The 18,733-nt window shown below is 35.3% G+C and overlaps 2 protein-coding genes across 2 annotated transcripts; both read left to right on the top strand.

Moving 5' to 3' along the window:
* The first annotated feature begins 4,929 nt into the window (after positions 1–4,929).
* LOC127837389 (uncharacterized) lies at positions 4,930–7,221 on the top strand. The gene is made up of 4 exons (XM_052364397.1): positions 4,930–5,072; positions 5,788–5,998; positions 6,252–6,536; positions 7,098–7,221. The coding sequence occupies exons 1-4, from the start codon at positions 5,033–5,035 to the stop codon at positions 7,165–7,167; spliced, it is 606 nt and encodes a 201-aa protein (XP_052220357.1). The 5' UTR covers positions 4,930–5,032; the 3' UTR covers positions 7,168–7,221.
* A 4,687-nt stretch (positions 7,222–11,908) lies between these two features.
* On the top strand, positions 11,909–14,456 carry LOC127837387 (uncharacterized). Its single transcript, XM_052364395.1, has 4 exons — positions 11,909–12,075; positions 12,750–12,972; positions 13,279–13,593; positions 14,327–14,456. The coding sequence occupies exons 1-4, from the start codon at positions 11,961–11,963 to the stop codon at positions 14,418–14,420; spliced, it is 747 nt and encodes a 248-aa protein (XP_052220355.1). The 5' UTR covers positions 11,909–11,960; the 3' UTR covers positions 14,421–14,456.
* The last annotated feature ends 4,277 nt before the right edge of the window (positions 14,457–18,733 follow it).

Below are 18,733 nucleotides of genomic sequence, written 5' to 3'. Positions count from 1 at the left end.
AAAAATTGTTTCCGATTCATATCTTGAAAATTATTCGTTGTATAGTTGTTTGTATTTCACATCTGTATTGATGATTTTTAAGAAAAAGCCCAGATAGATTTTGGGTTCAGTAAGACAAAGGTAAAGTACAGAATTGCACACGTACATATATCATTTGACATGATGTTGCTTACACAGGTCGGCACATAAATCCTTATATACCGGTTCTATGTTGCTTTTTTCTATTTTATACATATAGAATTTTATAAGTAACTTGGTTACTGAGAAACTTTATCACATCCTTAAATTCCAATTAGAGTATATGTAATCCCTGTGCGGAAACATCACAGCGTAATTGGCCAACTTAAATAGTTCATAGTGTTTACGGTATATTAAATAAATTTTTCAATATGCCACCTCTGTGTACTTTTTGAATTCCGATAGTATGGCTCCTTCGTGTATATTCATTGGAATGTGTTATTTCACAATTATTAATTCATGAAAGATGAATACTTTCCAAATAATTCTTTTGTAAAATTTCAATGTGTGTTGAGTGTCTAAATCTGTTTGAGGAATAAACTGAGAATAAAATATAGATTTGCAAGTATAAATACTTCAACTGAATAGTCCAGACTCATAGTGTCAGTTAAAGTATGTTACCTACGATAATAATACGCTCTGTTTGATAACAGATAAGGAATGGTTTAACACGATTGGGATATGAGGTATGGCAGAGGACAGTAATACTTTTGGGAAAAACTGGAATTGAAAAGTGTGCAGCTGACAATACCCTGGTCGTAAATATTTCACGTGTGGAAATAAGACAGTTACAAGAAAATTATATACTGCAAGGCGTTAACCAAAAACTGATAATTTAACGTGGATTTAACAATAATCGACACGCTAGGCGTGTTTGATTGCGGAAATATTTCCCACTTAGCCTTGCAGCTCATTGATGTTGCACAAAACACATAACTAAATGTATTCATACTGGTACTCAATGAATATACATTAGCCACTGATGGAACAAATACTTTGATTTTTTTTTAAATAATATTTGGCAACAATGTTATTTGACATTTTATTATACTGGTAACATTTGGAGATCATTTCTATGACACATATTAGTATGAGCAGTTGTTGATGTCATCAAACGTGAAACGGCTCATGGAATTATGTTGAAACCGAGTAATGGGGATCAAAAAGTACTTTAATTTTCTCAAATTTCGTCGACATTTGGAAAATCTGCCATCAGTGTATACAAACAAACACTTGGACATTCACAAGTCTGTTATGGAAAAATACTGCAGAGAAAACCATAGTTAAAAAACTGTTGTTGGTCAACTAGAAGAAATGACAGATGCACTTGAGAGTAAACTTTCTTACTCACACTTTAGTCATCTCATTGGTGCCAGAGCGGCACCAGGCGCCGTGGCTCTAGAATTTGCTGTATCAGAAAGCTGTAGAGTTTGCTAAATCAGACTCGGCAGGAGCAGTTGGTGAACATGCGGATTATCGGTAGTGAAAAGAACGCTTCAAACAGCAGAGTGTTTGCAAGATGATGTGATATTTTATGGTTTGCGTATATACTATATATACTATGTTTTGAGTGTTAAATCTATACAAAATAGTCGTTTCTACATCTTGTTTTATAATATTGGCATGTACAGTACATTCCAGGGTATTTTTTGCGTATGTCGCACGATCAGCGTTGTCTTGTACAGTTTGCGCGATAAAGCACCACGATTATAAAGTTGCCCAGTCAGAATTGTATCTCCATGAAAGATGAATAAGAATCATTAATATTCACCACAACTTCCATTACACATCGACAGAGGAACAAACAAAATTGTTACTTTAATGCGTTATTTATTCTTTGTCTATAAATGGAATTGTAAATAACATACACAGCCAGTTTGTTATAATTAACGAAGTGGTTTTTTCTTTTGTAAATATCTTCATTAGTATTGAAAAGTCAAGATGCATGTCAACTATATGTTTCGTGTAAGGAAGCATCACCGCGATGCAATCGGTATTTTACCGACGATTCACTTGCCAGATTCAACTAAAACAAAGATGTAATTATGAAAACTATTTCTTTTAAATAACCTTAAAGGGGCCTTTTCACAGATTTTGGCATTTTTTAACTTATTCATTTAATGCTTTATATCGATAAATGTAAACATTGGATCGTAAAAGCTCCAGTAAAAAATCAAGAATATATTTAAAAAAAGGAAAAGAACATTGCCCGGACCAGGTTTCGAACCAGTGACCCCTGGAGTCCTGCCAGAGTCCTGAAGTAAAAACGCTTTAGCCTACTGAGCTATTCCGCCGAGTACACACATGTGACGTATTTTATACTTTATATAAGCAATCTTCGTAGTTTCACAAAATTTAGCGACAAAAACAGAACTCTCCAAATTATTCAATCGTTTCGCGTTGCAACGCTTTATAATTTGTAGGTTTTAAAATCGTCAAAAGATGCATATAATGGCTATATTAGACCATGGTAAATGTTCAGTATTACTGTTTCCTCACAAATATCATAACTAAAACGAAAATTTGCGAATCTGAAACAACTTTTTTCAATTTTGTCAATTTACCAAAGCGTGAAAAGATCCCTTTAATCACGGGTGTTATTATTCTACTCGTAGCACAGGGGCCTTATATTGGGGTGATACATTGCATCTAGAAAATGCATGTGATACAGGATATGAGTCAATAAAGGCCTTTCGAGTGCATGTATTACGCTGTTTGCTGACCATACTTATGGAAGAATAAAGTTGTGCCCAATAACAATGCTATCAAGTTTTACAGTGCAAATAAAGATATAACATTACACATACACAACCACGACCTTTTTACAAATCAACGTTTGGCTCATGTCTGTTGTTTAACTCGGCAAGTCCCCGTATTGAGTAATGCTTATATATTTATGTTAGGTTAGTAAAGCAGCGTATGGGTGTTTTCCCTTGCAATTAGGTATGTTATTACCGCCCATTTGTATTTAATTTTATAAGGTGCATAGTAGATATGATGAAGCTTTTGAACCCGACACACACACTCACGAAATTCTCAAAAGAAGAGTACGATATAATTCCCTCAAAACTTAATATGAATTGAACCTTTATTAAATAATGTCATAACAATGTCATATTAATGTGATTATTTTTTATATTTTCTTTAAATACAATTTCGCGTTGGATGTTTTTTTAACGTTTAAATATTACATTTCTTATTTGCTTTCATTGTGGACAGGTTGAACGTCTGCAAACAACTGTCGGGATTGTTTTTTATGCACACTTGTACATGTATTCAACACATGTGACGTCAACACGTTGGGACTTAGTTCACGTTAAATTGATGTTTAATGAGCACATGTTAATCTGGCAATACACACTGAATATGTTTCTTGTTTTATTACAAAATGGAACTTATTTAGGCAACTTTTGAGTGAAATAATTAGTTTTTAAACATGTTTGTGCTTAATTGTTAATAAAACATTTTACATGACAAAAAATAAGTTTCATCAAAACAATGCGATAAAAATTGGTAAAACGTACGAGTTATTTTTCATTTGTTTTAAACATCGCAACACATATATTTGTATGATAACGTGTAATCATTAATACATATTTACTACAATCAAAGTAAATCTAACCCTTAAAGTAAAAGTGGTATTTTAACTTAAAAATCAATTATGACACTTAGATTTTGTGTATACATATCCTGATGTATATGCACTTATCTGCGAGCAGAACTCTTATTTGATTTTTTTTTAACTGGTATATAGAACTCAAGTTAATTTGAATACTTTTTATATTAAAACTGAAAGCGGAATGTTATGATCTATAGGAAGAACTGAGAAATATAACGCTATTTCTATGGGAAGGTTTAACATGATGACACGTCGTATGAAAAATACCATGTCAATCATCTCGCTTATATAGACTAACAGCTCTGAATTCAGGTGTATTCTAATGTTTTCTACATGCAAATAAATCTTTTTTTATTTAATAGTTTATCTTGTGGACACTTAAATATTATTAGATCATTTAAATGAATTTGTAAAAAAAGTATTTAAAACGCCTTGTTATAATATAAAATAAATATAAAAAAATACTGGGCTGTTTTTGTTTTAAAATATTGACTTTTTGCATTTCTTCCATATTTACACCTAACTTCACTGTCATCTGCACATACAAATTAAATTAAATTCAACATATTAATATCAATATCATTAAAGCCATCTAGCAATAATAACGGTGATAACGACCTAGATTCGAAATTTGTGTAACTCGGCTTTAAGTATTTAAGCCCCCTAAAATGCTCAAAATCATCGAACTTTTTGATTGGCCCGGAGCCAATCACGCGTGTGCGTGTAAATGTTCGGATATCGTCGCGGGAAATTCTTATTAAATATATTTTAACACAAAAATAAAAACGAACATTTTGTATCTCGTTACATCTTTAATACCAGACCACATCTAGAGTTGAAATTGTGGATAATGCTATAAAGAACACTAATTGTTTATGTGTTGACTTTATGTAACAAACTATTTTAAGAAAAATTCGTTGATTTTGAGTATCAATGTGGCTTCAATAATATTCCATTCCTCGAAAGCCTTGTGTTAAGGTTTTATACTTAGTTGTATCTCGTACTGAATAATTGAGCTCGATAATACAGTAAACATATTCACCATAAGCCTAATGTTTCATTTTAGAAACGATTGATCACACCATGCCATACAAATATATTATTCAAATGCCTGTATCGGTTTCACATAGACAAGGCCTCACAATAAAGCATTCAAATCAGTTCGAAACTATAATCGGAATACGTATTTAAAATTGCAACAAGTGAAGGAGCATCAATTTAATCAACCATCTAGCTATAAATACATAGCTATAAATTTCTAGCGTTCAATGCACATCGGTCATGGAACAAGTTATCAACATCCAAACGAATTTCGGCACGTGGGTCGTTATTAAAGATAAGAACATTTTGAGATCGTTCCGATTTCACTGAAACACAAACTGAATCGCTAACAATATGCCATCGCTTGATGTTCTGCTATTACTGCAGATTGCCGGTACGTTATATTATTTTTGAATATTATTGCTTCAATATTATTTTTTTGACATTATTGTTGAAACAAGCAATCTTTTAATCGCGTTTTCGTGAATATGAACATTGATCTTACTAAGCACAATGTCAATATTAAACTAAATTTATTTTACATTGATGACTAAAATCATGTTTAAAATAAATTTCTAGACATTATTGTGTGCAAAACATATGTTTAATGTCGGGTGTCGCCCTTTGTAGTTTACGCATGACAAAACATCGCTACACACGAAACGAACGCTCGACAAAGATAAATGCCGCTCGACAATTTACCAAGACACACGTTATTTGAACATGTTATTGTTGCATCAAACGTTCAATGCCACTGGTCTTTGTGCATTCAGGAGTGTTGCACCCCCTGCTCTATAATTATCTGTCACTGTTATAAGAAGGTAGCTCTAAACATGCGGCGCATAAAGTTTTGCAAGTATGCTTTTAGCTTATTTGCGATAAAAGGTACGGCGGAAAAAAGGTAACATATTTTGTGCATTTCAGTATTCCGACATCTCATTTATTTGAACCATAGGTATGATTTTTGGGAAAATTAAATTTGCTGCTACTCGTTCTGCATGACTGACTGCGCAGATGATCATACAACATGTCCTTCATGTAAAGTCTGGAACAAAACGGAATAATCACTTTCCTACATTGTTGATTGAAAACATACGCTGTAATTGCAGTCGTTGTTATGGGAGCAATCCCTACCCACCAGCCCCACATCACTCTCAAGCCTACTTCTGGCGGTGGGGAAGTAGACGCCGCCATAATGAATCTCGACGTCCACTATAACGACGCGCTGTGTCTTGCGCTCCTATTGGTCGACTGCGCTACCCACGTGACTAACGGCGATGAGCAAGTGTGCGGCTCCAATGGGATAACCTATGACAACCAGTAAGTATGTTGTGATTGTATATGTTGTACTATCAATATGAATAGAATAAAAATAATCACGATGTTTGGACAGAGAATCGGACACAAACTGAAGTAACGATGCACATCTAGCATCAAAACCAATCGTTTAATGTTCATAATTTATGCAGCTTATTCAGTGTTTAACACAGTGTTTAACGATACATTTATTATGTTAGAGCCAAACAGACTATGCGCTATGAAAATTCTTTTGACCAACTGCATGTCCTTACAGCTGTCGTTTCACCCACGCAGTCTGCGAGACGCTTAATTTTAAAGACCATAAAATAACATTGAAAAGCCACGGCGCATGTCCTCACATCGCCGTTTCAATCACAACGTCAGTCTCCAACACAACGCCGGCCACAGTCTCCAACACAACTCTGTCCACAGTATCCCACACCACTGACTCCTCAGGCGACATGATGTTTAATCTCTTCTGTACCAACGTCGCGTCAATAACGTGCCCCAGCGAATTAAAAGTGATATGCGGGTCGGATAGCCAGTTCTATCCCAATATGTGAGTCATCAAAACATGAGTGCGTTGTTGGTAATGTGTGTTAATTGTCGCGGTCTAGTACCCGTTTTCCTTATAATAATCACTCGATTTAAGATGTTTGAACTTAAAATATTTTGAACGTACTATTTGGTTCTTGAATAACAAATTAAACAGGGAATGTGGGTTACACACAATGTACAGTAACGAAGCGTTATTTAGTGAAACCGAAATGAAAATTAACATATTAACAATGATTGCGTCGTTAGCCATTTAGTACAAATTTACAAAAAACAAACGCCGCAATACATTTGAACTTTGTTCTCTCTAATCATGTAACAAAGCGATGCAAAACATTAATGTATTTAATTTCCGCATTAACAGTTGAACTATGTCGATAAAATATTCACAATTTCTGAAAAGTTTTGTCAAATTTTGTCTTTAATCGATTTCACACCATTTGTTGTATCAGGTAAGTTTTCAGCTTAAGATGTACGTGTGTAAAGAGTTGTTTGTGTCCCAATTTAAATGTGTGTTCTTTTTTGTTGATTTACAATTTATATTTTACCTCTTCTGTATTTGCAGGTGTGTCTTCACTAAAGAGAGATGCAAGAATACGTCACTGACCATCAGTCAAGATCCAAACCGATGTTAGTTATTTGTGCCCGATTTGTTATGTATTTTAAAATACAGCCAGTCCAGATCGAAACCGATGTTTTTGTTAGTTTAGTTTCAACCCATTTATGTTAGCTCTATTGCATTTAAAGAACTACTTATCTGAATTGCGCACGAGTCCGTTTCCTGAGACAAGAACCATTACTTGGTATCTATGGAGTGATCTAAAGAACGTTCCTACAGTGGGGATCGAACCCATGACATCCTGGCTGCTAGGCGGACAACATTTCTACTACGCCACGGCGACCTTATGTTTATGTTGAAATCTATGAATCATGTCGAACTTTTCAATTTTGCAAAATATGAAGTCACAAATGTCTTTTAAGCTCATCTATTTTTTTTAACAAAATTATTGGCTATTGTCATCACCTTTGCGTCGGCGTCTGCGTCGGCGTCTGCGTCGGCGTCTGCGTCGGCGTCTGCGTCGGCGTCCGGTTAAGTTTTGTGTTTAGGTCCATTTTTCTCATAAAGTATCAAAGCTTTTGCTTTTAAACTTGGTACATTTACTAACTATCATGAGGGCACTGGACAGGAATAGTTAGATAACTCTGGCGTGCATTTTGACAAAATTATGTGCCCTTTTAATACTTAGAACATTGAAAATTAGGTTAAGTTTTGTGTTGAGGTTCACTTTATTCCTAAAGTATCAAAGCTATTGCTTTCATACTTAAGACACTTACTATTTATCATAAGGGGACTGTGCAGGCAAAGTTATGTAACTCTGACTTGCATTTTGACAGAATTATGTCCCCTTTATACTTAGACAATTGAAAATTTCGTTAAGTTTTGCGTTTTGGTCCACTTTACTTCTTAAATATCATAGCTATTACTTTCAGACTTGGAACACTCGCAAACTATCATAAGAGGACTTTACAGAACACGTTGCATAACTCTGGTTTCATTTTGACGGAATTATGGCCCCTTTTTGACTTAGTACCTTTTAATATATGGTTTAATTTTTTGTTTACATCCACTTTACTTCTAAAGTATCAAGGCTTTTGCTTTCAAACTTCAAATACTTTCATACTATAATGAGGGTACTGTACCTGGCAAGTGGAATTTTACCTTGACCTTTGAATGACCTTGACTCTCAAGGTCAAATAATTAAATTTTGCTAAAATTGCCATGACTTCGTTATTAATGATCAGATTTGATAGATACTTTGACAAAAGAACTCTTACCTGACTTACTACGATAGACTCCACTCAAACCAACCCCCATGCCCCCCCCCGAATCCCCCAAGTTATTTTTCCTTTTTTATTTTTGAAAGATCGTCTTATAAGTGACCACACCCTCACACTATGCCCCCGACCACCCCCCTCCCAAAAAAAATTTTAAAAAAATTGAAACATGGTTAAAAAATAAAAATATTTATTTTTATTATTTCATTTTTGAAAAACCGTCAAACTATCCCACCCAATTTTTTTTATATTTTTTGCATTTTTCTTTCTTATTTTTGGAAGATAATGTAATAAATGACCACACCCCACACTATACACCCCTATCCACCCCACCCCTACATCTTTTTTGATTGAAGTTTTGAGATAGGTCCTTTTACCTTAAAAAAGAAAAATAGATGAGCGGTCTGCACCCGCAAGGCGATGCTCTTGTTTTTTAAAGTGTGTTACCAGATAGGTTTTGAATAGAAAAACTCAAAGTTAAAGCCAGTAACGTTAACAATTATGCATGTATATACTAAAGGACAAAACAGTTAGTATTCATTTTAAGATTCATTTTTGTTTCATTTCATTTTGTGTATGTTTTATAACTTGATTTATCATCGAAAACAAATATTTAATGTGCATTAACAGCTGCGGCAATACTACTAGAATATTTTTTTGTACCACTGTGAGACAAACAAATACACACCGTGTAAACCAGTCACACTATAGTTTTGTATAAAAATATATCATTTCAAACAAAATACTGATGTATCAATAATTTGTGAATTGTTTTGTAACTGATTATGTTTGTCGAAGCAAGTTCAAATTGAGCTTTCGAGTAAACTCATAATTTAAAGTTGTTTCATGCCATCTATTTGCTTTCTAAACATTAATAATATGAGTACGATAGACGTTTAAAAAGATGATGTATAAATATCTTAGGTCGCGCACAATTCTATAATAACGTCATGCAAGATCACACTAACTTCTATAATATCAACATATAATCGCGCACTTACTTCTGTAATGTTACTTATGCCAGCGCTTACCTACTTCTGTAATTACGCCATGGAAGCTCACACAAACTGTTGTAAAAACGTCATGCTTGCGCACACTTATTTCTATCATTAGGACATCACCAAGCTTGTATTATAACATGATCTCGTCTCCCAACAAAACCACGAACGGATTTGTCATACTGTAAGTAAAGAAATAATTTCTATGAGAATATGCTTAAGAAAAAACAACGAACGCAAATGATAAGATTATTGCTAAGCACAAAAGAAACAGTTGTTTGAATCATGAATTCTTAGAATATATTATCAGTGTTCGGACTGGTTTATTGCGCTAACAATAAAAAACAGAATTAACGCGCATAAAAGAAGATTTTTTTAAAGAGTAAAACTCTTTTAAAGAGTTGAGGCCGGGTAGTGTCTTGATAGCTGCAGACAGCGTTCCAACATTTCTATACATATAAAATGGCCTTACATGTAAAAAAAAATGCTTACGATACATAAATGCTATAAGCACATTAGCTTAGTACCAACATTTATTACCGGATCTTTTAAGTAATTATATTCGATTTATTTGTATGTCGTTCAGTTGATGAATAAATAAATACTCGTTGTCACACTTACATTCAGTCCTATAGGTTAAATTGTCAAACGATCATTGTAAAGACACCAGTTTTGCGTTAAGAACGGTTTATCTTAGCACAGAAAAGCAGGAACCAGCATCACGTAGAGCACGATCAAACACAGCTTGAAACAGAACGGTCAAACCCAGCTTAAAACGGCAGATCGTGATGCTATCTGCATCATGTAGAGGATAAGGAGAGCCAGTAAAAGCGAAATACGCAACAATTACTTTGCAAACGGAAGCTATTATGATTCAATATAAGTATATGCGCATATGGGTTTGCTTGCTGGGTACAATAACGAGGAGGTTAGGTAACCTCTATGGACTCCGGTTTCCACCCCCACCAACCTTAGCACAACACCACCGCAAAGTTGAATATATTATTTTGGTTAAATCAATAGCTGAAAAATAAGTTTACATTTATATCTACTTTTGTTAGTTTATTTAGCTACGTAGGAGTTTTAGGACATACTACGCTGTCTCACATGATGAAACCTTAGATAAGACAGAACATCTTAACTTTCGAAATGCACGGGTTAGGACCTGGGAGCCTAATTGAATAAACTGTTGTGTTAACAGCAGATCGTTCCCCATTCAAAATTCACAATATAAATCGAACAGATTTTGACAAATTCAAAGTCCCGCCAATATTTTTGCAACATATTTTAAGAGCCTGGTCTAAAACAATACATAAGGAAAATATAGATATAATTTCAAAACAAATAATTTTGAATTATTCGCATAACCTAAGTGGCAATCAAATGTACTATTTCAAAGAATAACATTACACATACAATGTGTAGAGCATGTTTACGATTTTCAAAATAAAAGATTTAATTTATTTGAAAAACTCCAAGAATTATATGATATTATCACACAATATGTATTAAACTTTTACTCACTCGTAAAGAACATCCCAGTAGATAGGAAACAATCTCTTTCCTTCGGGCATATATCATATACAACAATATAATACTGTGTTGATCATATAACAGTGTACAAACTACAAACTAGTGTACTAACGTCGTCTTAACGCTAATAAACCTACATAAATTTAATGTGAAACAATTTGGAAAGAACTACTCAACACAAACACAATATTGACAAGACACAACTCTTTTGTCAAACTCCATTACTTACTGTAGATACTCGACTCTGGAGTCGAGCATGTGCGATTTCTGCTTGGCAAGTACCGATTCTATATAAATATTGTTTTGGGAATGCAATCAAGTTCAACATTTCTGGTCGGAAGTAACACTCATGATGTAAAACAAATTTTGTTTGGAACATAACAAGCACCTTACCTTTGAACTTTTTTCATTTGTAATCTTAAGTGCACACAAGTACAAACAAATAATGCAATTAATTTGATCATGCTTTTAGCCCAAGACTTTATCTTTAAATGTTAATGCGAAAGCATCGCCACTATATTCGCATTATATATGTGCTACTTAACCCATAGGCTTAAAATAGAGGAAACAATATTACACATAAAACCCACATAAGAATTGTTTTGTCAATGATGGAGCACAATTTTAGAAAATACAGCCGTATGAACACGCCAATTTATATAAAACTTTTAATAGTCTCAACTGAATCTAGACCGCCTAATATTATCCTGAAACCATTTTGTTCAGTTATATTTGTTAGAGCTTACATTCTAAAATCTCTATGGTAGTTTGTAAGACTGTAAAATATATGTTTTCATAAAAAATGATATGACAAAAAAGTATGTATCGAAATAAAATGTGTATGACACTTCATATGGGAGTATTATAAACAAACAAAACAAAACAAAAACAAATATATAATTATGCCTTAAACTATTGCATCTATTTAAATATCAGGAACAAGCCTTTTGCTAACCTTTTGAAATTGTGTGCATGATGTAAAATAGTGATTACGTGGTCGTGAACGTGTAATCAGTGCGTTTCGACACGAACTTAAAACATGTCGTAATTTAGGATAAGAAATGCTTGACTTTACAGGTCTGTCCTTCATTGACAAGACTTTCAGCTATAATTCAACTTGCAGTCGACTATTCGAAATGATTTTCCTCAGACTATGTGTTATGTTGCTGATTTTTGGTACGTAAGTTTTTTCGATTATTTTGAACTGTAGCTTCCGTTTTTCCAAATATAATCATACTTTATTAATAATGCATCAAACATCAGCATTTATATAAGACAAGTGTCCATGCTTATTTATGTTTCAATATGATGATGGAAAAAAACTAATTGACGATAGACGGAGAAATATTATCAACTTACTAGTAAATAGTCTATTAATGCATCATAGTAATATATTGTTCTCAATAAGAATACAACATCATTTGTAAACTTATTTTGCTTAATAATTGATTGTCAGCGGATGAAAATAAATCAAATCCGTTCTTATTCATGGCTATTTTAATTAAATCCGTTGAGAAAACATGAAACAATTATATGTGAAAATATTAGAGTAATTCGCCTATTATTTTAATAATTATTTGAAACGGGCACAATAACTTTAATGCCAATAAAATTTTCTGTCGATGTTGCATGGGCTTGACAATTTATAAATCAATTATATAAACGAAAATTGCACCTGTTTTGAGATTAATTTTACTAATATAAATATAGGTCGCCATATGATCGCAAATTTCATGCTACAAATATTATTGATTATTAAGTTGATCTCAAATAAAATATTGGTAATCGCGTAAATTGAACAAAACATAAACTAGATTACAAACTGATCGAAAAATACCACGTTATTGCAGACTTGGTTGTGCCCGGGCCAATCCACGAACCACCTCACATCCACGAACCACCTCCCACACCCAAACCTCCCCACGTCGGAGAAGTAGACGCCGCCATAGAGAATGTTGATGTGCACTACCATGACGAGCTGTGTCTCGCGCTCCTATTGGTCGACTGTGCTATCCACGTGACTAAGGGAGATGAGCAAGTGTGCGGCTCCAATGGGATAACCTATAACAATCAGTAAGTTGATATAAATAATCCACAATAATAACGCGATTTAAAGTCATTGTGTCAAATTTTACCCGCTTTTATATAGCGATGTTAATCTTTTCTCAGTGATGTTTTGAAGCTTTATAATAGCATCTCTAAGAACTAACAGATTTATCTTAACATCATCGTTGCTTTGTCTATAAGTAGAAAAAGGCACTTTTTGACACCCGATGATGATTTTCCATTCTCAAGAGAAAAGCGTATAAAGTCCACTTCAATAATATGTCGTGTTGCTTGCTTGAAACTCACTAAGACTAACCAAGTTTTTGTTCATAGCTGCCGTTTTACCCACGCTGTGTGCGAGACCTTGAATTTAAAGCCTCACGAAATAACCTTCCAAAGCCACGGCGCATGCCCAACCACCTGGGCCCCTCTCAGCACAGTCGCCAACATCAACACCGTTGCTTCGGGTTCCTTAACCCATGCGCCGACCACTTCCGGTCAAGCAACGACCACCACCAAGGCTCCCGCTACAACTGACGCAATGGGTGCCATTGTACAAAATGTCTTCTGTGCCAATCTCGCCACCATTTCATGCACGGGTGGCTTCGACGTCATCTGTGGGTCAGACGGACAGTATTATCCAAATCAGTAAGTTGTTTTGTTGTTTTAAGGGACTTGTTCTCAATTTGACAAAATGATCATTTTCAAAATTGTAAAAACTATATGTTCGTGATATTCACGCACGCAACATAACACTTTTAACTTAGAAAAATGTCCGTGTATTAACCATCAATTAAAATCGTAAAAATTAGCAAAAACATTATTTACCAAAATTTAAAAAAACGGCCTGTGTTGTGGTAGTAATTAAGCTTTTGCTTCTAGGTATCCGCAAGGTAATAACATGTTCTTTCCTGTTATTATAAATTTTTTTTTTAGTTATATCAGTAAAATTATGTATTTGTATTTTTCTAAATTACGACTATCTTTTAATAAGTCCGTTTTATTTATATCAAAACTTTAAAACACAATTTGCAATTAGAGTAGGAACACTTGAAAGCAATAAATCCAACGTTTAATAAATAATACTTAAAGGCTTAGTCAAAACCTAGTTGAAGCCCCTCGTCCTCTTCATGGTTGCCCCCCGTGGATACCGTTCATTGAACTTGAACCAATTGAGATCATTACACTTTTGCGACTAAATAAATGAACTCAACCATTACTTAGCCAGTTCATTACATAATTAGGAAAGATAAAGATGAATAATTGTAGTGCCTTTGGTTAACCGATACACTAAACAACCATCAACATAAATATAGTACTTTAGCAAAAATACGAGTGTGGATTACTTGCTGTACATTCTCATTCTTAACATTGTCTTCAGGTGCGAAATTTCGAAAGCCAGGTGTCATGATGCCACTCTGACGATCGTTACCGACGACACCAAGTGCCGGGCAAACTTGGGTGGAGGAAAGTAGACGTTGTGATATGTAGAATAAAGCTCTTTGATGCAGCATACATGTTGTTATTCCTGTTCCGTTGTTGTTGTTTTAACATGTTTGCCAGTTGCATCAAAGTTTGCATAATATGCCACTGCTTACCCATTGGTATTATAGGGCATGACAAAGGACATACACATGTAATTATATGCAAGCTCAGTTGGTAGAGCCTGGACTACACATCCATAGCCTGGCAATAAAACTTATGTAGGAAAGGTGTAAAGAACTATTATCCACGGCCATCACCCGCCACTTCTTTTGATTCAAGTAAAATGTTATCACTTACTGGCATAAGCGCGTACGCGTATAACTGCTTAAAAAGCTGTCAGTTTGTATTCTTACCGCCGTAAAACAATTGATATTCTCTGAGAAATCCAATAAAACATAGATTACAAAAAGTATATACCCTTCGTCCCCGATGAGTTTTCAAATCATTTAGGAAACAGCGAGACATTAAACAACACAAGTTAACAAATTCATCGGTACCTGCTAAATTTAATATGGTTACTATCAAAACTTGTATTTAACTAAGCATTATCACCATTCGTGTTATTTTCTACAACTACGAATTTAAAATAAAATAGTTTCAAAACATTCTTTTTACAAAATGATTTAAAGAATGTCGGACCTCAGCTCACCGATCAATTTTAATTATAAGGGGCGGATACAATTTCTACAGAGATTTTTCCACCATGGATACAAGTTATCCCTCGAATTGCCTACCCAAAACAAACGCTCGTCCGTATTTAGACCCGGGCAAAAGCTCAACCGGATCAGACGTGGATGCTAATCACAAACAATAAATACATACAAGCAGCAAATATGCAAAAAGGCAGAGCTTTTATCCTTTTCCCTCCCCAATTCCCACCCCAGAAAAAGTATGTCAAAGAAAGCTTTTGTCCGAGGTAGTAACATCATGGGAGAGCTTCTATCTAGTCGGTTTAATTATTCTATAGCTTATGTATCTTAGAGCACTCTCCACCCTCCACTGAAAACTTACTGTTGAGCTGATGTCGGGGAAAGCTTATGTCCGAATGAAGAATGATAGTTTACGGAGTAGTTTGCACATATATTTTCTAATGTTATTAGAGGCATACGTGTTTTCCGTATATCGGAACTATCATAACTACAGACAAGCGTTGTTAAGACTTTGCCTCAATAATGTGACTATAATCAAATGCTGTAATGATATGGGTTTACTAAGGTGACTACAAATAAATGGTGTGAGAACATGTGCTAACTATTCTGACTACATCAAGTTTATATAAGGACTTAGAAAAAAAAACGAGACTACAATCAAATGCTGTTATGACATTGTCAAATAAAGTGACACATTTTTAGGGTTGGAATGACTTTGTTTAACTTGTATGACTACAGACAAGCATTGTTAGGACCTGGTATTACTAATGTGACTATGACTACAATCAAGTGTTGTACTGTTGGATATGTACTTATATTACTTCAGACAAGCGTTGTTAGGACCAGGGATAACTAATTTGACTATGACTCCAATCAAATGTTGTACAATTGTTGATTTACTAATGTTACTATCGACAAGCGTTGTTAGAACCTGGGATTACTAGTGCGACTACAGTGGAGTGCTGTTAGGGTATAGGTTAACGAACTTGACTACTTGACTACACTCATTTTGCATCGGCTCAAATATGACTACAATCGAATGTTGTTAAGAAATTGGCTTACTTTTAATACCAACCAACGTGTTGTGAAAGGTGGGCATAAAGAGGCCATTTCACGTTTTGGTAAATTGACAATATTAAAAAACGTTGTTTCAGATTCGACAATGTTCGTTTAAGTTATGCATTTGCGAGGAAACAGGTATACTGAACAGTTACACTGCTCTAAAATATCCATTATTTGCATATTTTGACGATTTAAAAACCTGAAAATAATTAAGCATGACAACGCGAAAGGATTGAATAATTTGGAGAGTTCTGTTGTTGTCGTTATATTTTGTGATACTTCGAGGATTGCTTAAAAAAGTATAAAATACATCACTCACTGTATGAGAACGGATTGCCGAGTGGTTTAAGCGATAAACTTTTACTCCAGGGGTCAGTGGTTTGAGTCCGGTTGTGGGTTATTTTTTTTTTCCTTTCTTGATTGATATGCTTGATTTTTACTGGAGCTTTTTAGATCCATTGTTTGCATTAATCAATATAAAGCATTCAATGAAAAAAAATCCAAACATGTTAAAATCTGTGAAAAGGCCCCTTTAAGTCGAAGCCAACATGCTGTTTAATAATGCACGACCCTCAATCACGGGCGCAACCTCTTTTTGGAGATGCACCTCCATTTAAGCAAAAAATAAGAACAACTTCAGCTTGCAGGGGCGGAGGAGGCACATCTTCAAAAGATGCTAGACGCTGGAGTTATGGAGGAGTTTTCATCAGAATGGGCGTCTGTTCCTGTTTTGATACGAAAGCGTGATGGAACTGTAATAAGATGTATATACTACAGACCATTGAACAATGTAACTGTGTAGCCGGACAGTTTTCCTTTACCATTAGTAGAAGATTGCTTAGACACATCCGGAAATGCCAATTCAGCGTACTGGCAAATACAGATAACGGAGGAAGACCGGAAGAATACAGCTTAAATAACCAAGTATGGCCTCTTTCAACATGTCCGGATGGGTTTTGGTTTGACGAATGCCCCCGCAACGTTTTTAAGAGTCGTCAATCTGGTGTTGAGAGGTCTCACGTGGAAAGCAGTCCTTGCATTTTTAGATATATATTGGAGATGGGAAAGTCTTTTACGGAGCATTTGAATAACTTAAGAACTGTTGTAGAAAGGTTCCGGAAGCATCTGAAGTTAAAACCAAAGAAATTCATCTTTTTCTAGGATGAAGTTTTATTCCTAGGAAGAATCGTGAGTGGCAAAACGATGAAGATGGCCAGTAAAGATACAGAAGATGTGGAAATTTTGCAAATGCCCACCTGTTCTTAAGATGTGGAACTCTTCCTAGGATTTGCCAACTATCACAGATCATTTGTGAAAGGGTGTTTAGACCTTTAACACCATTATACTGCCTCATGGGAAAAACAGCTTTAAATGGGAATAAGAGCAACATGAAGCGTTTGAAGCCTTGAAAAGAGCTTTGGATCAACCTCCTGTGTTTTCACTTCCCAATGGTGTGGACCAATTTATTTTGGACAAAGACACGTCAGATGTAGAAATTGGAGGCTTACTCAGCCTGGTTCAAAGAGGAGAAGAAAAGGTGATCGCTTACAGCAGTTTTTCCCTTACACCTGAGCAGACAAGGTATTGTACGACTCGCAAGGAACTTTTGGCAATTGTGGGGTTTACCCGACAGTTCAAATACTACCTATAAGGTATTGTATTTGCCGTCCGAACTGACCATTTGAGTCTTGCCTGGTTGTTGCAGTTTAAGGATCCACAAGGGCAGGTTGCCAGATGGATGGAAGAGTTGTCACAGTTTCACATGGTTGTCCAGCATAAAGCTGGTGTTCTACATGGAAATGTGGATGCACCCTCTCGGCTTCCAGACGGCATGTTGCCTTGTTCGTCATATTTACCCGGGTTGAAGGTCAAGGATTTATCCTGTGGAGAATGTCCCTATTGTTCCAGGGCAGATCAGCGGTTGGGCCAGTTCATTGAGGAGGTAGATAACGCAGTTTCTTTAGCAACTGGAGATTTGACTGTCGAAGCAGCAAGAGAAGATGAAAATATCGCGGCAAAAAAGTGTCTGCTGACTACGGGGGAAGATGCAACTGTAGAAGAGCAGACGTATGCAGTTTTCTCCGACCTATTGCCGGATGAAAATGAAGATTTAAGACTGTTCAGAGCTGTTTGGAATCCAGGAGGGAACAGGAAAGAAGATCCACCGGGATGGTGTCATCATTCCGTTACCAGGATATTGTAAACTTCATTCTGGGTCCCGAGAGCCTATTTCTGGAGAGATCTACTCAGTAAGTGTAGGCGGACCTAATGAACATCAGGATTCCATCTGCATAAGTCTGCAAAGAAACTGTGCCTGTACAGTTAGTGTACCAGAAGATCACTCTACGTAGTAACATGAATGCTGGGAATTCACTTTCCCAGAGCTGAATAAAGCTCCAGAAGAAGATGAAGCCATGAGGTTTGTTCTGAGATGGTTAAAGACCAAGACAGTTTCTGAGGAAAGGGGGGGGGGGCTATTTATAGCTAGTCAGGAAGAGAAAAGTTATTGGATCAACAAGGATATGTCTCAACTTGTGTTCTTTTTAAAATCAATAACAACTCTCGTGACCTACTGTTGGTATTGCCATGCA

The sequence above is a fragment of the Dreissena polymorpha genome, chromosome 7, assembly GCF_020536995.1.
Source record: "Dreissena polymorpha isolate Duluth1 chromosome 7, UMN_Dpol_1.0, whole genome shotgun sequence".
NCBI lineage: Eukaryota > Metazoa > Mollusca > Bivalvia > Myida > Dreissenidae > Dreissena > Dreissena polymorpha.
The sequence above is the reverse complement of the archived record's forward strand: the minus strand, read 5'-3'. Positions and strand labels throughout refer to the sequence as shown.

Excerpts from the sequence above, each read along its gene's own strand:
- LOC127837389 (XM_052364397.1), top strand. The coding sequence starts at position 5,033 with ATGCCATCGCTTGATGTTCTGCTATTACTGCAGATTGCCG. Across the intron at positions 5,073-5,787 it reads GCTATTACTGCAGATTGCCG|TCGTTGTTATGGGAGCAATC; the intron begins GTACGTTATATT and ends CTGTAATTGCAG. Across the intron at positions 5,999-6,251 it reads GGGATAACCTATGACAACCA|CTGTCGTTTCACCCACGCAG; the intron begins GTAAGTATGTTG and ends ATGTCCTTACAG.
- LOC127837387 (XM_052364395.1), top strand. The coding sequence starts at position 11,961 with ATGCTTGACTTTACAGGTCTGTCCTTCATTGACAAGACTTTCAGCTAT. Across the intron at positions 12,076-12,749 it reads TGTTATGTTGCTGATTTTTG|ACTTGGTTGTGCCCGGGCCA; the intron begins GTACGTAAGTTT and ends ACGTTATTGCAG. Across the intron at positions 12,973-13,278 it reads GGGATAACCTATAACAATCA|CTGCCGTTTTACCCACGCTG; the intron begins GTAAGTTGATAT and ends TTTTGTTCATAG.